This window comes from Lactuca serriola, chromosome 5 (assembly GCF_051521515.1).
Source record: "Lactuca serriola cultivar US96UC23 chromosome 5, Lser_US96UC23_V15, whole genome shotgun sequence".
Taxonomy (NCBI): Eukaryota; Viridiplantae; Streptophyta; class Magnoliopsida; order Asterales; family Asteraceae; genus Lactuca; species Lactuca serriola.
In genome coordinates this window covers 121724349-121748146 of record NC_136412.1, presented here as the reverse complement: position 1 = coordinate 121748146, position 23798 = coordinate 121724349, and the positions used below count along the sequence as shown (strand labels likewise).

Genomic DNA, 23798 nt, shown 5'->3' with positions numbered 1-23798 from the left:
TACTTGTCTACTGATGACCTGAGAATACAAGTTTTTTTGAAAGAGTTTATCAGCATTAAGCTGGTGAGTTCATAAGTGTTTTAGTGTCGGTGTTTGTTATTAAAAACGTTCGAACCTGTCGAAAGTATAAGTTGTAAAATATATGTAAGTGTTTGTAAAAGTTTGAATCACTCAGAAAAACCTATATTTTCTTTCAGGGTAGCCTTCTACCAAGGCTTAATTGTTTTGTATGCTCGTTTGATGTAAAAGTGTGTAATTTCCCAAGTGTAATTATCTTTTAACAAAATATAATTTGTACATTAAAGTTTAAGTGAGGTTATCACTAAAAATGTAATGGGTAAATCATTGTAGTACTGTAGTTTTGTATTATAGGAACTACTGTCGTACTACCTACCTTAAACCGGATTTATATTAAGGTATAATGTGATAATTGCACCATACTATCGACTGATAACAACGACATAAAGAATGGTCGTAATAACGGAATGACGTTTGGCACCCGTAGACCTGCAGGTCCGGCTGTAGCTAGCAGCAAGGTGTAGGATAGTCAATCCAGTATAGATCTATACGCAAACTCAACGCTCTCCCTCCAAGAGAATTCTGGCTACAACTCGGTCCATGACATTTAAGGCATGCTCCGATACAGTGGATCACAATTGTTAACGTATTAATGTAAGGGTAATGTTTCTCGTTCTAGTATAGTTGTATATGATCTCATAGTATAGTTGTATATGTTCTCATAGTAATGTAATGTATAGACTCATGAATGAACTGACTCATTGATCTAATAGATGTAATAGTATGATCCTGTGTTACCCCGATGGTAACTCACTAATGATGTGTCTAATACGTATGAATATGGAAGTACTTTTATGTCTATATATGTATATTGGATATATAATTAATATTGAAACGACCTTCGGATGGTCACCCGAAATCCCACCAGACCACATCCAAATCGAGAAAAAGGAAATAGGGTGGATGGCCTTCCTAAGCCCTTTAAACATTATTTATACATCTATACATATATGGGCATGCAATTTAAAATATAAAAGCATAAATAAGTTTTTATAACACATTTGAAACATAAGTATTATTTTAAAGAAAGATCGGCTTGATGTCAATCTATAAAACAATTTGAAGGCATAGGTTTGATTAAAACAGTTTAAGTATAAGGAAAATTTGTTTGAATCACAGTTGTAATATAAGTTTGAAAAGTAAATGGGTTTGTAAAACATTTTGAAGAAAAACAGTTTGATAGACAGTTTGAACAGTGATAAAATCACTGGTTTCCCTAGTTATTAATCACATGTGATTAATGCAATCACATGTGATTGAAGCAATAACTATAAGTATTTAACTTGTATCCCCCCCCCTCATAAGTATTTAAAACGTTTCAAATCACTTCAAAGGTTGATTAAAGGGAAAACCGGGCAGAGTTTCGTCTTGGGAAACGGATTTTTCTCAGGATTCTCGGGAATCTCGGGAGTAAAATCGACCCTCGGGACTTGAGCAAATAGACCAGAGCTTCGGGTTTGAACGGGCACGGAAATCGAGGCAAGATCGTGAGAGAAAGGAGAGAAATGAGCATTTTTTTTGGAAAGCCTCGCATTCTATTTATAGGGGGGTCTAAGAAGCCTCGTACGCGGGGCGTACGCTCGTACGCAGCGCGTACGCGTACGTCATGCATGAGCGAGTCCTCGACTGCCTCGGCTTCGGATGGGACGGGTCGGACGGGGCGGGTCGGATGGGGGGGTCGGAAGCTTCACATAGGGGGACGTGGACGATCCGAGGCCCTTGATCTGAATACGCGGGGCGTACAAAGGTACGCAGGGCGTACTCCGGTCCTATCCGCTGACTCCTCTTCGGATAATACCGGGAGTTTATAATTAAATTTATATTTATTTTAAATAAACTTCAAAAATTCATATCTCCTTCATACGAACTCCGTTTCGACGTTTTTTATATCCACGCGAAGGTGAGACTAAGATCTACAACTTTCGTTTAGATTCTGTTGGCAAATTTCGAAATTATTTTTATTATTGATTTATTACAATGACGTGACTAGGGAATTTCTTCAAAAATTCGTAACTTCCTCATCCGACGCCAGATTTGGACGTTCTTTTTATGTACGAAAACCTTGATACGATTCCTACTACTTTATTTAACCCAAATAAGATTTTAGGAAAGTTATATTTTGACCTAGATTTGATTGGTTTTACGTTACATTGTCTCGAAATATCAGGTTTTCACAAGAGTAGATCCCCATCTTAAAGGTTATTTCTCCATTTTTGGTCTTATATGCGTTGCATGAATGTAAAGCTTGAACCTTTACGTGACTTTTGAGTGCTAGAAGGTTAGATCTATAGATTAGAGAAGCGGATCTGACCTTAGGAGGTCAGATGAGTGTTGTCATGGGAGCAACTCGCCGAGTCCATAAAGGGACTCGATGAGTCGAGTTGGGGTTGCCCCGCGATTCGTTACTGAGTAACCCGATGAGTAGAGAGGGAACTCGTCGTGCCAAGTGAGGCTTAGAGGAACTCAGAGGACCAGTGTGGACTCGCCGAGTCGCCCGAGTGCACTCGACGAGTATGGTCAAAGTTTGACCTTGACTTCGTTGACTTTTAGGGATTAGTCAATGCTTGGACTTTTGAGTCATTATAAGGGTAGAATGGTCTTTTACCCTTCTTAGAGAACTTAGAGGGGAATTTGTCAAGCCTTTGAAAGTTATATTGATTAGATTAATTATTTATGTGATTAGGCGGAGACTAGTTCAGTATTTCCGAGTTCGAGATTCTTCGAGATTTCCTGAGGCGAGTCTTCTCACTATACTTTACCTAGAGTGGTAATTAGAGCTAAGTGACAGAGTACCTTGTATCCTATCTGTATGATATGATTTTTATTTGATTTGTGCTATGTATGATCCAAAGCTTACAAAGTCAGGACTAGAGGCTCCACGGAGTTAGGGCCAGAGGCCCCACAGAGTATTGGGACTGGAGGGTCCGCCTGTGACACATTGACCAGAGGGTCAAACAGAGTTATAGCCTCGAGTGGCTAATATGTGTTGTATGCGGTATTTTGGGGACTCACGAAGCATTTATGCTTATAGTGTTTTGTGTTATGTGTTTCAGGTACCAGTGAGGATCACGGGAAGGCGCCGACATGATCAGTATACACTATCGAAGTTTCATATGTTTTGATCTTTGGTTGTGTTTTTATGGTTTTGACTTGTGATACATTGAGATTTGAGAATATGTATGAATGAAATTAAATTTTTAAAAGTGGAAAATTGTTTTGAAATTTACGTTGTTACAAGTTGGTATCAGAGCCTTGATTTGAGGGATTCGGATGCACCTTCTAGTGCATTTGAACTCAAACTGAGGATCTAAGAAATGTTTTTCGAAATAAAACAAAAATTTTCTAAAAGGGTAAAAAGGTTTTGAAAAGAGAAGAGCAGAGCAGTGTGTACGATCAGCCAGCACCCGAACGGTGATTTCCCAAAATACCCTTATATTATGTGTTATGAGATATGAGATGATATGTTATGCATGCTACTGTAGGCTAGGTATTCTTATTAGGACTAGAGTGACCTGATTTGTGATGCATTAGCCTAGGGGTGTTGCTGCTAGGAGATGCTTGAGAGTGTGTAGATAGCAGCAAGGAGCTTATGAGAGATCTGCTAGAGAGTAGATTATGCATAGTGAGAGTAGAGTGCTTGGGATTTGCGATCCTAGGAGGAGGACTTGGGGTGAATACTGATGCGGTGTGGAAGATAGTATTGGGCCCGTACTACTGAAGACACCGATGCAGTGCGCAACCCAAGTAAGAATCCTTGGGGGTACCAGGGAACGTGTAGGGTTGAGTAATCGAGTGCGAGTATGCTCGAGTGAGTCTCTAATAATTTTATGTTGTATTTTAGATATATAATGGTTGGGACACGCCACAGACCAGAGACCAGCAGGGTGAGTTATAAGGAGCTCCGCCAGATGATCCATGATGAGGTGGCTGCGGCTATCCGTGCATAGATTCCAGAGATGTTCGGGTCTATTATGACCATGTTGATTGAGACTTTTGATGAGATATACGCAGTGGTTACTGAGGCTGCAGCCGCTGCAGCTACCGCGGTTGTTGTTGCTGCTACACCTCTGGGTGGTGATTCGTTGCTATTCCGAGAGTTCAGCAACACGAAGCCACTAATGTTTGATGAGACGTAGGATCTGATTGTTGCGATGAGGTGGGTTTATGATATTGAGTGATGCTTCTATACGTGTTCATGTCCAGAGCATTTGAGGGTCCGGTTCGCGCTGAACCAGCTTCGCTTGGGAGCGAAGGACTGGTGGAAGTTTGTGACGGCACACTTTTCGTCTGCTGAGCTTGCCACGGTGACCTGGGAAATGTTCACCGCTATGTTTCATGATGTGTACATTCCCCTGGTGGAGAGCGAACGTCTGGCCTGGGAGTTTCTGACCCTCAAGCAGGGTACTGAGTCTGTTACTTTGATCACCAGGATGTTCCATGAGAGGGCGATGTTCTGCCCTGAGCACGTATCTACCGAGCAAGCATGTATGAGTCGGTACTTGATTATTTTGAAGAGAGACATACGAGAGTTCGTGGTGAACTCATCATACCAGACATTTGCCAAGCTTCAGGAAAATGCTCGGAAGAGGGAGATAGAGCTGGAGACTCAGATTAGGGAGGAGGCGGAGTCTTAGGGGAGGGATCGGCGACCGGCTCAGTCCCAGCCGGCAGCCAATCCGCCCAATCCCGCTGATTCGAGATCAGGGAACCAGAGGGGCCACACTTGTAGCAAGTGCTACAAGGGTCATGAGGGAGTGTGTAGAGTAGGGTCTTGTTACATGTGTGGCAAGGAGGGGCATATGGCCAAGGATTGCCCCAAGGGGTTTGTAGTATGTTTTCACTGCAACCAGACCGGACACCGAAAGACCGAGTGTCCGCAGCTGTGGGGATCAACACAGGGAGCATCGCAGGGATCTGCCCCTGCTCCTGTTCGAGCTACCGAGAGTCTGCCGGCGAAGGCCGAGGCACCGAAGGCACGAGGGATAGCCTTCCAGTTCACCGCGGAGGAGGTCCGTGCAGCGCCCGATGTTGTGTCGGGTATGTATTCATTCGTGTATTTATTATGATGATAGAGACATTGTGCTTACATTATGATATGCATAGGTACTTTTCTTGTGAGTTTCGTACATGCCTTGGTGTTATTTGACTCAGGTGCGAGTCGATCTTTTGTGTCATTAGCCTTTAGCCAGCACATTAGTATTCTTCGAGAGGCGTTGAGTCGACCCTTTCAAGTTTTCATAGATGACGAGCGAGCGGTGTATACCACCGATGTGATTTGGGGATGTGTAATTGAGATCTTCAGAGTTGAGTTCCGATTGATTTGGTTCCCATTGTGATCGGGGATGTCTATGTCATTGTGGGAATGAACTGGTTGAGCAGATTTGGAGCGGTTATCGACTGCGAGTGGCAGCTGGTGACCATACGAGACCTTAGTGGGGGAGTTCTTACGGTGTACGACGAGGGTACCTGTTCCGGTTCAGCGTTCTATTCGGGTGCCAGAACAAGGCAGAGTCTACAGCAGGGCTGTAGTGGGTTAGTGGCTTATGTGGTGGATACGAGGATTGATTTGGAGAGACCGAGATCGATTGATGAGGTACCGATAGTGCATGAATTCCTGGATGTTTTCCCCGAGGAGGTGTCGGGTGTGCCTCCCGAGAGGCAGGTAGAGTTCCGTATCAATTTGGTTCCGGGGGCAGCGCCTATCGCCAAGGCGCCCTGTCAACTTGTGCCTCCAGAGACGTAGGAGTTATCCTCGCAGCTTCAGGAGCTGCTGGGGAAGGGTTTCATTTGGCCGAGTAGCTCGCCGAGGGGAGCGCCGATCCTTTTTGTCAAGAAAAAGGATGGTTCACACCGGATGTGCATTGATTACTAGGAGTTAAACAAGTTGACGGTCAAGAACCGTTACCCCTTGCCGAGGATCGACGATTTGTTTGATTAGTTACAGGGAGCATCTTGGTTCTCCAAGATTAATCTGAGTTCTGGATATCATCATACGGGGGTGCGCAATGAGGATATCCAGAAGACAGCATTCAGTACTCATTATGGGCATTACGAGTTCGTGGTGATGCCTTTCAGGCTCACCAATGCACTGGCGACGTTCATGGATCTCATGAACAGAGTGTGCAGGCCGATGCTGGATCGTTCGGTGATCGTGTGTTGGATTAGTGTCTAAGCCCGTAACCATATTTGGTAAGTACTTGACCCGTTTGTGCATGGTCCTTTGGGTTGCCTTTACCAAAGCAACTTGACTGGAGAAATAATAGAGAAACAGGTTATTATGATTTATTAGTATATTATATGAATAATATATTAAAGGAGAAATCATATTTGTTTAATTACTATTGGTCAATAATTAATTAAGAGTTAATTTTGTGATCAAATGTATTTAATTAAACTAGAGGGGCTAAAGTGTAATTATGTGATAGTTGCAAATTAGGGAAATGGATGCCCTATAGATAGAGTTCACGAATTCAAGGTGATAGGGCCTTAGAATTCGTCCAAGGATAAGGTTTCAAGGCTTATCTTATGGGTTACTTGGTAGGCAAGCAACTAGATAAGGATAAGGACTGAAACCCTAATCTATACCCTATATAAAGACCCCTTAGGCTTAGGAAATCGGCCACTTGATCCTAATAAGACCTAGAGCCGATTTTTGCCTCTCCCCCCTCTCTCTCTCTCTCTCTCTTGCCTCTCCAATTGCTTGTGGTGTTTGTGAGCCATTAGAGGTACTACACTTGTGGTACTTGCTTTCAAGACTAAGAGATTGAAGATTTGTGTTGTTATTGCAATATAACAACAAGAGGTATGTAATCCCTTCTACTATATAGATTTCGAAATACCTAGGTTAAGCTAGGGTTCTTCTGGTGTTCATAAAGTTGTGTATCTAATAGAGAAAACATAGATCCAAATCTAGGGTTGCATGCACACATAGGATTGTTTGTATAAAACTCATCATCATGTTGATTGATGATATGTTGGTGTATTCGAGATCTAGAGAGCAGCATGAGGAACATTTAAGGCAGATCCTCAGAGTTCTGAGATCAGAGACGCTTTACGCTAAATTCTCCAAGTGCAATTTTTGGTTATGAGAGGTCCGGTTCCTGGGGCATCTCATTAACTAGAACAGGATATTGGTCGATCCGGCCAAGATTGAGGCGGTGATGAGTTGGGAGGTGTCGAGATTCCCCTCAGAGATCAGGAGTTTTCTAGGGTTGGCCGGCTATTATCGGAGATTTATCAGAGATTTCTCCAAGATTGCTATTCCTCTCACCAGGTTGACCCGGAAAGGCGTAGCATTCAGTTGGGGCTGAGATCAGCAGGCCTCATTCGAGACACTTCGCCAGAGACTATGCGAAGCCCCAGTATTAGCCCTTCCGGAGGGGATGGAGGATTTTGTGGTATATTGCGACACGTCGATATCAGGATTTGCTGCAGTGCTGATGCAGAGAGGTCATGTCATAGCATACGCATAGAGGCAATTGAAGCCTCATGAGACGAGATATCCCACTCACGATCTGGAGTTAGGGGCTGTGGTGTTCACCCTCAAGATCTAGCGTCACTATTTGTACGGGATCCGGTGTACCATATACACGGATCACAAGAGCTTGAAGTATCTGATGGATCAGCCCAACCTAAATATGCGCCAGAGGAGATGGTTGGATGTGGTAAAGGATTATGAGTGTGAGATCCTATACCACCCGGGCAAGGCTAATGTTGTAGCCGATGCTCTGAGTCATAGGGTAGAGGGTGCCCCGATACGAGACGTTTGTTTGAGATTGACAGTGATAACTCCGGTGTTGGACACCATTCGGGAGGCCCAAGTAGAGGCCATGAGACCGGAGAACCGAAAAAGAGAGCGGGTGATCGGGCAGATGTCTGAGTTCGTTGTCGATAGTCGAGGGCTTATAACCTTTTAGGGTCGGATTTGGGTGTCGTTTGAAGGCGGGGCATGTACCATTCTGATAGAGGAGGCGCATAGATCGAGGTTCTCGATCCATTCTGGGGCCACTAAGATGTATTTGGACCTGAAGAGGGAGTATTGGTGGCCCTGTATGAAGAGGGATGTCGTGTGGTTCGTAGAGAGGTGCTTGACCTATCGCAGGGTGAAGGCCAAGCACCAGCATCTGCATGGCAAGTATGTAGCCATTTGATGTTCCCGAGTGGAAGTAGGAACAGGTTTCCATGGATTTTATCACCAAATTGCCGAGGACTGCGAGGGGTGTCGATTCAATTTGGGTGATTGTTGATCGGCTGAAGAAGAGCGCTCACTTTCTTGCTATCAATGAGAGCTCTTCTATTGAGAGGCTTGCAGAGTTATATGTGAGAGAGGTGGTATCGCGGCATGGAGTACCGATCTCGATCGTGTCAGATCGAGATGTGCGTTTCACTTCCAGATTCTGGAAGAAATTCCATGAGGAGTTGGGTACGAGGCTGCATTTTAGTACCGCATACCACCCACAGACGGACGGTTAGAGTGAGCGGACGATTTAGACGCTCGAAGACATGCTGCGACCTTGTGTGTTGGACTTCGGAGGAAGTTGGGACACGTATTTTCCATTGGCTGAGTTTTCTTATAACAACAGCCACCATTCGAGTATCGGCATGCCTCCCTTTGAGTTGTTGTATGGGAGGAGGTGTCGGAATAGCATATGCTGGGGAGAGGTCGGGCAGCGAGTGATAGACAGCATTGACTTAGTGCTTCAGATGACTGAGCAGATACAGCGCGTCAGACAGAGATTGTTGAAAGCTTAGAGTCGCCAGAAGAGCTATGCGGATAGGCGACGATCCGAGCTCGAGTTTCAGGTGGGGGTGATATTTGCATAATTAGTCATATGTTTAGCATACATTTTTATTATTTTTTAGATAATTATGTGCATAATGTGGACAAAAGGTACTTAATAATGCTTAAATTATGTTTTCAGTCCAAAAGACATGCTTGGAAGTAAAAAGGAACAAGGAGAAGCAATTAGAGACCAAAGAATGAAGAAGGAGGAAAAACACACACCTACTCGGCGAGTAGGCGAGGCTACTTGGCGAGTACCCAAGAATGTTCCCGAAGATAAGCCAAGACTCCTGGCCAAACGCGGATTCTACGCTTCTACTCGGCGAGTTGGGTGACCTACTCACCGAGTTGCCCCAGTTTTCTGATAATTATAAATATCTAACCTTTATCCGAATTGGGGACTTTTCTGGCTTTTTGGAGGTGCACCTGCGATTGAAGAACCCTTTGAGGAGCTGAGAAACCCTAACCTTCGATCTTTTGAAGAAACAAGGCAATTTAGGTTATACTTTCCACTTAATCTTAGGATTTAAGCATGTCTAGCCTAGTTGAACTTGGTTTTGAGCTTGTTTTTACTATAACCATGAGCTAAATTCGTATTGTTTCTGTTTGGGAAGACCAAGTTACTCCTATGGTTTAATTATTATTTTTGATTGATTGTTTATTGGTGATCTTATTAAATTAAGTTTCTTAAAGAACCTTATGCATTAACTAAAACTATGTTCTGTTAATTGGAAGACAATTAAGCTGCATGAACATCTCTTAGTTGTTAACCTCATATGTTTATGTGAAAACTTTATCATATGCCTAGGAATAATGAACATGAAACTAGGCTTAATTAGAGAATGGGTAAATTAATGTGTGAGCTTGTTTGAGAAACCAACAAACAAGAGGTTAATTGAAATACCAACTTCATTAACCAATTACAAATCTTATTTAATCCAAATCATTGAACTAGGGAATTAATTAGTTTAAACAATTGGCCACTGCTTGAATTGATTAATTGTCTAAGGGTTAGTAGTAATGAACATGAACCTAACCATTATAGTTGGTAACCAATAACAATTGATCTATCATATAAATAACCATAGGAGTGAATTCGTTGGACATAAACAAAAACTCTTTATCAAATTTGGTGAATTTGTTACTTGTCTTAGTTATTTAGTTAATTGAGTGCTTAAGTGGTGTGTTTAAGTTTCTAGTCTTGTAAAACTAGAGAAAAACCCTTTTACTTTTATTACTTGCTTAGTTAAAGTTAGTTATTAGTTTAATTTCCGTTCCCTGAGTTCGACACCCTACTTATCCAACTATACCACTAAAAGACAGGTTCACTGCCTTTTTGTGCTAAATTTATGAAAGTAGGAATAAAACTAGTGCATTTTACACACATCAAGTTTTGGCGTCGTTGCCGGGGAACGGTTCCAAAATTAAGTCTAATTCCTAATTTTATCGTTCCTTTGTGTGAGTTTTTCTTGCACAAATTTATTTTTCAGTAATACAGTAAGTAGGTTAGGTTTTAGAAATTATTAGTTTCTTTTTAGAAGTTGTTTAATTAGTTTTAATTTTTTAGTTTTAAGCAGGCTACTCGTCGAGTGCATTCGCACCTACTCGGCGAGTACCCTGCTGTTTGCCAAACTATTTTTCGTTTTCGTTCTATTTCATTTTTGTTCTTTTTTACGAGTTTTTTTTCTTGTTTGGTTGCAGTTGTTTCATGACCCGAGGATCTGATACACCTCTGGTCCCTCCTCTCGAAGACCCAGAATCCGCACTAAGGAGGAACAAAGGAAAATTCGTTGAAGAATCCGTTTCTTCAAAGAATTCTCCACTAAAAAACCTCAAGTCCGTTTTCAGCAAGAAGAAGAGCAGCAAATCAGGAGAATCCAACGCCTCTTTAGCAATCGAAGACACGATTAAAGAAGACACTGAGTACAAGACCGAGGTAGAAGAAGAACCTACCTACTAGCACGAATCCGATTTTGAGGACGATTTAGCTATCACTATGGTTAATATCGATGAAGTCCCCATGGGGGAATGGAAGAAGAGGATGCGCGATGACACTGGCCCGGGACTTGTGCAGCCCGCAATTCCCGCAACTACTACTTTTGAGCTTAAGGGTCATATCCTAGCTTTACTTAAAGAGATCCCTTTCACTGGCAATGATCACGAAGACGCCTACAAGCACTTGGATGAAGTTAATGATGTAGCTGATTATTTCAATGTTCCCAACGTGCCTCGGGAAACTCAGCTACTTCGCATGCTTCTGGTTACTTTGAAGGGTGATTCAAAGGATTGGCTCAAGTCATTACCCCCGGATCCATCACTACATGGGCTCAGCTGAAAGAAGAGTTCGTTGATCAATTCTGCCCACCATCCAAGATATCTAAGCTCAACAAATCCATAGCCAACTTTGAACAACAAGCTGGAGAGTCACTATATGAAGCTTGGGAGAGGTACAAGATCTTGCTAAGGAATTGCCCACATCACGACCTCAATAGTCAGCAAGAAGTCTCCATCTTTTATGATGGAGTAAATGTTACAACAAGGCAATTACTTGACTCGCAAGGTCCACTTACAAAGAAGGCACCTCCAATGATAAAGCAACTAATTGAAGAATTCTCTAAGCATTCTAGAGAATATCATAATCCAAGAAATGATGTGACAAGGGGGTCCGCTTATGCAGCTTCAGAAGACTTGTCAACAGTGATGGCTATGTTGAAAAACAAGGATAGGAGGATGGACAAAATGGACCAAACGATACATGCTATACTGGTGGGTTGTGAAAACAACAATGGGCCTCATCTTACTAGAGACTACGACTTGGATGAAAATGGCAACAAAAAGATGAAAGTATGTTACTCAAGTGGGGACCGATATGATGAAGATTGGCGAAAACCAAAGAAAGAGTGGCTCCCTCATGAAAAGTACAAGAAGGCTAATGAGGAGAAGTACAAGCAGAAAGGAAGAGGTTTTTACCAATAGGAGGAGTCGGTACAAGAAAGAAAACCAAGTTTGGAAGAGATGCTTACCAAATTTGTAGCTGCTTCAGAAAAGAGACATAGTGATCATGATGCTGCAATTAAAGTAACAAGAACCACGCTTAGAAACCAGCAAGCATCTATCCATAACATAGAAACGCAGCTTGGGCAACTTGCTCAACAAATCAACCAAAGATCACTGGGAGAACTTCCTAGTAAAACCGAAAACAACCCACGAGGCGCGCACATAAACATAGTCACAACAAGAAGTGGAAAGATAATCACTCCTCTGGCCCCTATTTAGAATGAAGCACCAAATGAATTGCAAAAGGAGGATGTAGAAACTCAAGACCAAAATCAAAAGCTACAAGGAACAGAGCCTACTCGCCGAGTCCAGTATATGGACTCGACGAGTCCACTGCCAAACTCGAAAAATCAGACTCCTGAAAAGCCCTTTCAGCCTCCAATGCCATATCCAACCCGAGCTAAGAGAGAAAAGCAGGAAGAAGAGTACCAGAAGTTTCTTGATCATATTAAAGCTCTTCAAATCAACATACTTAATGAGAATTGCTCAGCTGCCATGCTAAACAAGCTACCAAAGAAGAAGGGTGACCCGGGAAGCTTGACTTTGCCTTGCCAATTTGGTAACTTGGCTACCACTCATGCTTTGGCTGATTCGGGAGAAAGTGTGAATCTAATGCCAAATTCATTCTTCGAGAAGCTGGGTCTCCCGGAACCCAGGCCAATTCGTATGGCGATTCACTTAGCAAACAAGACAGTCACCTTTCCAAGAGGAATATGTGAAGACTTATTGGTCAAGGTGGACAAGTTTGTATTTCCCACTGATTTCATAATTATAGACATGGAGGCGGATCCTCAAGTCCCAATCATCCTTGGAAGACCTTTCCTCAACACGGAAAGTGCTATTGTAGACATGAGAGATTCGAAGCTTACTGTACGGCTAAGAGACGATTCAGTTACTTTTAGGGTGGATCAAGCTATGAAGCATGCAAGGAATAGTGATGACATGGTGTTCTCGATTGACAAGCTTGATGAATTGATGGAGGAATGTGAAAATGAAGATCCCAACAAGTCCACCATTTTTTATGAAGAATTTGATGCAGAAAAAGGCTTAATGGAGATCGAGAGGTTGCTAGAAGAAGCTGAGTATGAAGAATTGATGAAGCAATCTGAAACATCAACTCGCCGAGTAAGGCCGGTCTACTCGCCGAGTCCATGCGAAGAGAAATCTGAATTCATGAATTTAGCTGCCAACTCGCCGAGTCCCTTACCTGCACTTGTCACACCCCAAAACCGGAACGGCAGAAACGTTCTGGGGTGGATGACGTCATGTCAAGTATCACAACACATGCATTATAATAATCAGGTACAACAAAACATTGCATTAATAGTAATAGTTTTACATGGTTACATTACAATACATCGAAGTAATACAACTAAATATAAGTAAGTACGGCATGGCACTAATCTATCTTCATCAACTGCTCCGGGGATGTACATGTCTAATGCTAACCTGAGAATACAAGTTATTTGAAAAGCGAGTATCAGCATTTTTACAAATGCTGGTGAGTTCATAAGTATTTAGTGACATTTATTCAAATAACTTTATAAAGTAGTAGTTTAAGTGTTTACTGTGTATTAGAGTTCCTCCATAAAATCCTATAATTTCTTTAATAAAGCAGCCTTCTACCAAGACTGGTCAGTGTTACGTGGTAAAAAGTCATTTTCCCTAAATTGCTATCATTATCAAAATACTGAATTTGATTGTTGAGGAAAGCAAACGACATGAGGGAATAACATATGCCTCAGCGGTGAGGACTGCTGACTAAGGCAAAGGAATCATAGACTCCAGGAGAGTATCGAACTAACGACACACCTGATTCAGTCTAACAAGTAGAGACTCAGACCCCAGACGGTATCAAATGAAAGATACGTCTTGTAAGGTCAAAACAGAGAAAACAGACCCCAGACAGTATCAAATGAAAGATACATATTGTAAGGTCAAAACAGAGAACACAGACCCCAGACAGTATCAAATGAAAGATACGTCTTGTAAGATCAAAACAGAGAAAACAGACCCCAGACAGTATCAAATGAAAGATACGTCTTGTAAGGTCAAAACAGTGTGACTCTGAAAATGAATTACCAGCATACAGTGTAAATTGCCGGTGAAATGTCGTTACCTTAAGGCCAAAGAATTATAAGGTAACCCGGGATACTCGTAACCATACCGACTAGAGTACCAGACGCCCTACAAGCGTCTAAAATATGACATTTGTCACCCGTTGGCTTGGTAGGCCGGGACTGTAGTTAGCAGTCTGGGTGCAGGGTTGTCAATCCCGTATAGATCTATACACACGATGTCCGCTCTCCCTACATGAGATTCTGGTTACCAACTAGACGACGGAGAAGGCCGTGTCCTGAAGATGCATCCCAAATAGTGGGTAGAGACTTCCAAATAGTGGGTAGTGTGTTTCTAATGTAAGTGTAGACTAGAGGTAGAGACTCTTAACTGAACTGACTAGAGAATTCATGTATGTCCATACTCATATACATAATATATAACTAATGAATCAAACGACCTTCGAACGGCCATCCGATCCCACCAGACCACATCTCAACGAAGAAAAGGAAATAGGGTGGACGAGCCTTCCTAAGTCTTTCAATCATTACTTATATGTACCTATATAAGCACAGACATACATCTAACTACGACTGAGTGTGTATCAAGTAGAATTGATTCTTGTGAAGTAGGAGTGTCTAACAAGTGAAGTAGGAGCGGTCGCAAGTGAAGTAGGAGTGTCGAACAAGTATAAGCGTATCACGAAGTAGAGACGACAATAAGTGAAGTAAGAGCGTCTATCAGGTATAAGCGATTACAAGTATAAGTGAAATAGAGACAATAACAGGTATAAGCGACATAGAGACAACGACGGATATAAGCGATATAGAGACAATACAGATATAAACGCGTCACGAAGTGAAAGCGTTATCGAGTAGGAGTTTAAAATACATGAAAGCGAAGCAGTAGTAATTAACAAGTAAAAGCATACGTCGTGAAAGGGAACTTTGATGAAAAATCTTTATACTCGGGGAAAATCACAATTTGCATTCTTTTGTAAAAACATGTTTGAAAACCTTTGGAAATCTTTCATAAACCAGTTTAGAATGAATTTAGATAAAACAATTTAAGTAAGAGTTTTGAAACAATTGAAAACCTTTATAGTGTCCTACTCGGTAAAGCAGTGTAAAGTGTGGTAAAATCTTGTGCATGCAGGTTATCAATCACATGTGATAGATATGATAACTGGCATGTTTAAGTTGTATTCCCCCCTATCAAACATGTAAAAACATTTAAAAGGTTCATTAAGGGGTATGAACTCACCTGGTGTAAGTAGGTCCGACGAAGGTTCCGTTTGGGCGTTCGGTGTCACGTAAGGACTCGAACACTCTCAATGACCTATTGAACATATGATAACATATGTTCACATACAATTAGTATATTTAATACTAATTAAACACTTATATGCACTCAAAGGAGCGGAAAACACTTTGGTTAAGTGTTTGGGTGTCCCGGGTAGCGTCTAAAGGTGTGTATGGCTTAGGAATGGAGTTTACTCTCCGAGAGTAAACCCTTAACACTTAGTTTATGGCCCAGGGACTACTCACCATGAGTTTACAGCCGTAAACTCATGGTGAAGGGTTCTAGTGAGTTTAAGGCTTCTAGCTTGTTCATGGAATTATTCTAAGTCCAAATCCAAAAGGCATGAGTGGGTTTAGGGTCTTTAAGGGCACCATAATGGAGTTTATGGCCCATGGACAACTCTTAAGGGAGTTTACGGCCGTAAACTCTCATTCCTTGAGTTTAATGAAGTTTCAAGCCCCTAGTATCCTCCTAGTAATTTAAGATGAAGTGTGAGGCCATTTAGGGGAATTAAAACTAGAATTTGGGTGTGTTTAGGGGTGTTTACGGCCCTGGTACATGCCTGGGCCGTAAACTCCCTTTGTCCCTCTGTTTGAATGATCTAAACCCAAAATACTAAGTCCCTAAATTATGTTGGAAGCCTAAGGGTGGTTTGGAAGTGTTTTTGAGGCATTTATACAACTTTTAGAGGTGTTTACGGCCTAAGCTTGTGCTTGGGTCGTAAACTCTCTTTTATGCCCTAAATCATTGTGTTTTCATGCTCAAACACTCCTAGGCTAATCCCTTAATTTATTTCCAAGCCTTTAGGGACATTTTGGGGTCATTTTGGCCTCATTTTAGGTGTTTACGGCCTAAGGAGGAGCTTAGGCCGTGAACTCCTTTTCAACGGCTTAATTGGTCCAATTCTAAGCTATAAACGCGAATCATAATGTTTAGAGTAAGCTAGGGTAAGTGGACTTACGATTTGGAAGCGTTTGGTAGCGGATTTGGGGCGAAAACGGGTCTAGAGAGAGTATAGAGAGAGAGGATGGAAAGAGCTCAAATGGAGTTTACTCCCCCTTATATATGGGTGGGAGTTGGAGCTCAGTGGAATTCTACCCAATACTGCCGTTAAACGGGGCTTTTGGTCGCACCCGATTTAGTGGTCGTAATAATAAAACTTAACATTTTCCAAATAAATGGAAATGTGTGTTATGTGTTTTTATTTCCTTTTATCACGACTTAACGACATATTAAATGTAAACAAATGGAATGTTTATCAAATTGACGACCTTTAATTAATGGAACTTTTATAAACTGGAATATTCCGTTAACAGTAACGGGGAAATGTAACGAAACAACTTGGGTTGTCACAGCACTCGGTGAGTACACCATGCAGATCGAAAAAACAGAGCTCAAAACGTTACCAGATCACTTGGAGTATGCTTTCCTTGAAGATGGTCATCAAAAGCCAGTGATAATAGCCTCTGACCTCTCTGAATCCGAAAAGGAAGAACTAGTTCAAGTTTTGAAGAAGCGAAAGCGGGCCATAGCATGGAGCATTACCGAAATCAAGGGAATAAGCCCCTCTTATTGTTCTCACAAGATTAATCTGGAAGAAGGAGCATAGCCGGTTGTGCAGCACCAAAGAAGATTAAACCCAAATATGCAAGAGTGGTCAAGAAGGAAGTGGTCAACCTATTAGATGCGGGGATTATATATTCCATTTCTGATAGTCCATGGGTGAGTCTGGTCCAAGTCATGCCCAAGAAGGGAGGGATGACGGTCATAACCAATGAGAAGAATGAGCTTATCCTGACACAAACGGTAACCGGTTGGAGAGTGTGCATCGATTTTCGAAAGCTAAACGATGCTACTCGTAAAGACCATTTTCCCTTACCTTTTATTGATCAAATGTTAGAAAGATTATCGGGCCATAGTTACTATTGCTTTTTAGACGGATTCTCGGGTTATTTCCAAATACCCATAGACCCAATGGACCAAGAAAAGACCACATTTACTTGCCCAAGTGGGGCTTTTGCTTATCGATGCATGCCTTTTGGGTTATGCAATGCACCCGCGACATTTCAAAGTTGGATGACAGCCATATTCCACGATATGGTGGAAAAATTCATGGAAGTCTTTATGGACGATTTTTCTGTTTTTGGATATTCCTTCCATGATTGTCTCACAAATCTTGACTTAAGGCTTGCTAGGTGTGAAAAAACCGACTTAGACCTTAATTGGGAGAAATGTCACTTTATGGTCAAGGAGGGTATAGTTTTAGGCCACAAGGTTTCCAAGTTAGGAATTGAAGTGGATCGGGCAAAGATTGACACCATTGCCAAATTACCCCCACCAACTAATGTGACGGGCATTAGAAGTTTCTAGGACACGCGGGCTTTTACCGGCGTTTTATAAAAGAATTCTCTAAAGTAACTAGACCTCTAACACAACTGCTTTTAAAGGATGCACCATTTAATTTTACTAAAGAGTGTTTAGAGGCATTTGAATTCGTAAAGGATAAATTGACTAATGCCCCGATCATTGTTGCTCCAAATTGGGATTTACCATTTGAAATAATGTGTGATGCTAGTGACTTTGCATTAGGAGCTGTCCTTGGTCAAAGGGTTGATAAGCACTTTCGACCCATTTATTATGCTAGTAAAACTTTAAATCCGGCCCAAGAGAATTACACCACCAGTGAAAAAGAATTATTAGTTGTGGTGTATGCCTTTGATAAATTCTGCCCTTATTTGGTTTTATCTAAAACAACTGTTTTTACTGACCATTCTGCTATCAAGTATTTGTTTTCCAAACAAGATGCCAAGCCAAGATTGATACGTTGGGTTCTACTTCTTCAAGAGTTTGACATTGAGATACGCGATAACAAGGGAATGGAGAATGTAGCAGCCGACCACTTATCAAGGCTAGAAAACTCGCAATTGCAAGAAGATAAAGTTGGATATGACTTCCCGGACGAGTACATTATGGTGACCGGGGGAGAAGAGCCATGGTTCGCAGACATAGCCAATTACTTAGCTAGCAAATACATCCCAAAAGATCTTACCAGTCAACAAAAGAAGAAATTATTTTCCAAAATAAAGTATTACTTTTGAGATGAGCCATACCTTTTCCGAAGCTGTGCGGATGGAATCATACGAAGATGTGTGTTCGGGAATGAAAGCCGGCAAATTTTGGAGCATCGTCATAACGGGCCCACAGGTGGACATCATGGAGCACATTACACTGCTAAGAAGATCTTTGACATTCGGTTTTACTGGCCCATGGTTTTTAAAGATGTAGCCTAATTTGTCAAAGAATGTGATGCATGTCAAAGAGCGGGAAATATTTCATCCCGAAATGAAATGTCACAACATAGTATTCAAGTGTGTGAAGTATTTGGTGTGTGGGGGATCGACTTCATGGGACCATTTCCCATGTCCAAAGGAAACAAATACATACTGGTGGCAGTGGATTATCTATCCAAGTGGGCGGAGGCACAAGCTTTGCCAACTAATGATGGTCGGGTGGTGGTGCGATTTTTGAAGAAGCTATTTTCGAGATTTGGAGTCCCAAAAGCTCTTATAAGTGACCGAGGCACTCATTTTGCCAATGATCAACTAGAGAAGGTGCTAAGGAAATATGGGGTAACCCATAAATTCTCTACATCCTACCATCCACAAACTAGTGGACAAACCGAAGTGACAAATAGAGCCTTAAAGAGAATCTTGGAGAGATCGGTGGGGAGCAATCGGAAAGAGTGGTCGGATAAGCTAGATGATGCACTTTGGGCCTTTCGAACAGCTTCCAAAACACCTATTGGTACTACACCATATAGGCTAGTTTATGGAAAGCAATGCCATTTACCGGTGGAGATCGAGCACAAAGCTTTTTAGGCTTTAAAATTGTGCAACTTCAACATGGAGGAGCTCAAGAACAACTGGTTAATGCAAAAGAATGCTCTTGAGGAACATAGAAATGATGCCTACACTAGCTCTCTAATTTATAAAGAGAAAACGAAGAGTTGGCATGACAAGAGGATCAAGGATAATAAAGAGTTTCGTGAAGGGCAAAAGGTGTTGCTTTTTAATTCAAGGCTAAAATTTTTCTCGAGCAAAGTCAAGTCAAGATGGGATGGTCCTTTTCTAGTGAAGAAGGTGTTTCCACATGGTGCTATAGAGTTATTATCAAAAGATGGTACCCCTTTCAAGGTCAATGGACATAGAGTAAAAAGATATGAAGAAGGTGTAACGTCCCAAAAATACGAGCCAAAAATTTCATTTTTAAAACAAATACTTAGTAAAACATTAGATATAAAACGTTCACCGATCATAACATTTCATAAAAGATATCGCATGTCTGGAAAACATTTTCCTAAAATATAATAAATGTTAGAGTACAAATCCCTAGGAAGATCTCATAGTGCGGAATACGAGGCATGTGTGTGATGGGCCGCTACCGCGCCAGCTCCTTCCCCTTCGTAGAAGAGGTACCTGAAACCAAAACTGAAAATTGTAAGCACGAAGCTTAGTGAGTTCCCCCATAATACCTCATACCATACAAACATACAATGAACAACTAGGAGATACGGGCCTCGCCCACAATCATGAAGATACGGGCCTCGCCCACACTCTGCTAGCTGGGAGATACGGGCCTCGCCCACACTCCACTATTTGGGAGATACGGGCCTCGCCCACACTCTACTCTCAGAGAGATACGGGCCTCGCCCACACTCAGCTGCTAACCCATAATATACAAGTATCACACAGAAAACGAGTATAGACAATTCTTTCATACTGTGACAACCCGATATTTCAACTCTTTGTAATGACCAAAAAGGGTCAAGTTTTGTAACCACTTTTGAGTAATAAAATTGACTTTCATAATAAAATGTACAAAAAGTTCTATTTAATTTCCTTCTATGTTTAAATGTCTTTGAACCATGATCGTACGTAAAAAGAACGCCCAAATCCGACTTCATATAGCGAAGTTATGATTTTTCCAAATTCGGCTTAGCAACAGACAGCTAAAAACTCGAATCGGAGATCGAGCGACTTTTGGCCAGAATGACCTAAACGAGAATCGAAGGTCTCGACAATGGTATTCCAGCGGTAAAAAGTCTGGCAAAAACCGACATCAGATAAAGAAGTTATGAATTTTCAAAGAAACTCCTTAAACACGATGGGTTTAAAATAAATAAAAAAAAATAATTTCGGAATTTGCCATCGGAGTCTAAACGAAAGTTGTAGAGCGTAGTCTCACCTACGCGTGGATATAAAGACCATCGAAAACGGAGTTCGTATGAAGAAGATATGAATTTTTGAAGTTTATTAAATAAATTATATATTTATTTAAATCAAAATTTCGGACCTTATCCGAAGAGGAGTCAGCGTCCTCATCCGGGTACGCGCTGCGTACCCCTGTACGCCCTGCGTACCCGAGAGACTTGGCCTCTGATCGTCCATGTCGCCCTATCCGAGCCATCCGACCCGTCCGACCCGTCCGAAGTATCCGACCCGTCCGACCCGCTGTCCCGTCCGACCCGCCGTCCCATCCGACCCGCGTCCCCAGCAACCCGTCCCATCCGAAGCCGAGGCAGTCGAGGCTTCGGTCATGCATGACGTACGCGTACGCGCTGTGTACGAGCGTACGCCCCGCGTTCGGAGGCGGTTCAGCCTTCCTATAAATAGAATGCGAGGCTTTCCGAAAATTTTGCTCACTTCTCTCTTCTCTCTCACAATCTTGCCTCGATTTCCGTGCCCGTTCAAACCCGAAGCTCTGGTCTTTTTGCTCAAGTCCCAAGGGTCGATTTTACTCCCGAGATTCCCGAGAATCCCGAGAAAAATCTGTTTTCCGAGACGAAACTCTGCCCGTTTTTCCATCTCGTTTTCTTCAATCAATCAAGTGAGTTTCCTACCCCTTAATCAACCTTTTTAAACATTCTAAATGCTTTTATATGCTTTCAAGGGGGGGGGGGGGATACAAGCTAAATACTTATAGTTATTGCTTCAATCACATGTGATTGCATTAATCACGTGTGATTAATAACTAGGGAAAACCAGTGATTTTATCACTGTTCAAACTGTCTATCTAACCGTTTTACTTCAAAATGTTTTACAAACCCATTTACTTTTCAAGTTATATTACAACTGTGATTTAAACCAATGTTCCTTATACTTAAACAGTTTTAACCAACCTACGCCTTCAATTTGTTCTATAGATCGACATCAAGTCGATCTTTCTTTAAAAATAATACTTATGTTTCAAATGTCTTATAAAAACTTATTTATGCTTTTATATTATAAATTGCATGCCCATATATGTATAGATGTATAAATAATGTTTAAAGGGCTTAGGAAGGCCATCCACCCTATTTCCTTTTCCTCGATTTGGATGTGGTCTAGTGGGATTTCGGGTGACCATCCGAAGGTCGTTTCCATATTAATTATATATCAAATATACATATATAGACATAAAAGTACTTCCATAATCATACGTACTAGACGCACCGTTAGCAAGTTACCATCGGGGTAACACAGAATCATACTATTACAACTGCTAGATCAATGAGTCAGTTCATTCATGAGTCTATACTAGGAAGAGAATATATACAACTATACTATGAGAATATATACAACTATACTATGAGAACATATGCAACTATACTAGAACGAGAAACATTTCATCACATATGCAAGAATACGATAACAAATGTGATCCACTGTATCGGAGCATGCCTTAAATGTCATGGCCCGAGTTGTAGCCAGAATTCTCTTGGAGGGAGAGCGTTGAGTTTGCGTATAGATCTATACTGGATTGACTATCCTACACCTTGCTGCTAGCTACATCCGGACCTGCAGATCTGCGGGTGCCAAACGTCATTCCGTTATTACGACCGTTCTTTATGTCGTTGTTACCAGTCGATAGCATGGTGCAATTTATCACATTATACCTTAATATAAATCCGGTTTAAGGTAGTAGTATTTAGTACAGCAGTAGTCTTATTATACCAAGCTACAGTGCTACAATGATTTACCCATTACATATTTTAGTGATAACCTCACTTAAGCATTAATGTACAAACTAAATTTTAACAAATGATAGTTATACTTAGGTAATTACACACTTTTACAACAGACGAGTTTACAAAACAGATTAGCCTTGGTAGAAGGTTACTTTTATAGAAAATATAGGATTTTCTGGGAGATTTAAACTTTTACAAACTTATACATTGAGACAGGTTCAAACGTTTTTTACTACAAACATTGACACTAAAATACTTATGAATTCACCAGCTTAATGCTGATAAACTCTTTCAAAATAACTTGTATTCCCAGGTCATCAGTAGACAGGTACCGATGCCAGCTTTTGAGATGATGGAGCGCACTCAAGACTCATCATTTTATTATTTTGATTTACGTTATATTTTTGGTGTCTAAATCTGTACAGAACATGCATGTGTTAAATTTATATATTTAATGCAATGGATGATGTTGTTTGCTTATTTACATTTATTGTGTTGTGATTACCTTACATGACGTCCTCCGCCCCAGAACGTTTCCGCCGTTCTTGGTTTTGGGGTGTGACACATACTGGCTTATATCATTATCAACTCAACCAAGAGATACGGGCTCGGCCCACACTCTAATACTAACATCTCGTCTATACGGGCCAGCCTTGGTGCCTTAGACCCATTACTACTGGAAGGAAACTCACCTCGAAGAGTATTTACCGAAGGTCTGACCGCTAGACGTCTGGCTGCTGCACCGGTAATCCTCCGGCTACAAACCCATAAACATAGATTAGCCACACATAAATACCCTTAGGTCAATTGACTGACCCATCCCTAGTCCAAGGTCAACTCTTGGTCAAAGTCAACTTCCAGTTGACTGGACTCACCGAGTCGTGGCACAGACTCGCCGAGTCCTTCTCTTACTAACCCGGTCATACTCGCCAAATCCCTCTTTCCACTCACTGAGTCACCCTTGACTCACTACTCGGGACTATGGAACCGACTCGTGGTCCGACTCGCCGAGTCCGAGAGCAACTCGCTGAGATCCACGAGCAACTCCCCCACTCGCTCCCAATCCTCACCAGAACATCCGCAAGAGGATTTGGGGTTTTGGGACAACGTTACCCTGTTGACCCCTCGTGCAGATACGAAGGGTTGGACCTTCAACACTTAAATCCCTTCTTACTCAGTGAAAGTTCATATGACTCACCGAGTTTGAAGAATAACTCGGCAAGTTCCAGGCAATCTTCAAAGGACTCGCCGAGTTGTTCTACCAACTCGCCGAGTTCCACTTTGGGACTCGTCGAGTCCCTACGACCCACTTCCCATACAGACTAAAACTGAGACATGCAACGCTTCTAACCCATAGATCTAAGTTCCTAGGGCATGCTTATCACGTAAAGTTGCAAACTTTACGTGCATGCATGGCCCTATGAGCTCAAGAAGGCAACTCCAAGCTTCTTAAGGGGTCATACACTCAATAGGGACCTCAATAACCCCAACCATATAGACTTTATACTTCTAGGA

At 41.8% G+C, this 23798-nt stretch overlaps 1 protein-coding gene and 1 non-coding gene across 2 annotated transcripts; one reads left to right on the top strand and one right to left on the bottom strand.

The window, feature by feature from the left end:
• Positions 1–11239: 11239 nt before the first annotated feature.
• On the bottom strand, positions 11240–11346 carry LOC145056038 (small nucleolar RNA R71). The gene has a single exon (XR_013685579.1). It is a non-coding gene; the product is annotated as a small nucleolar RNA R71 (small nucleolar RNA).
• Positions 11347–12298: 952 nt separating this feature from the next.
• LOC145049772 (uncharacterized) lies at positions 12299–16886 on the top strand. The gene is made up of 2 exons (XM_078998130.1): positions 12299–13042; positions 16656–16886. Exons 1-2 carry the CDS (start codon positions 12299–12301, stop codon positions 16884–16886), a joined length of 975 nt encoding a protein of 324 aa, XP_078854256.1.
• Positions 16887–23798: the final 6912 nt, after the last annotated feature.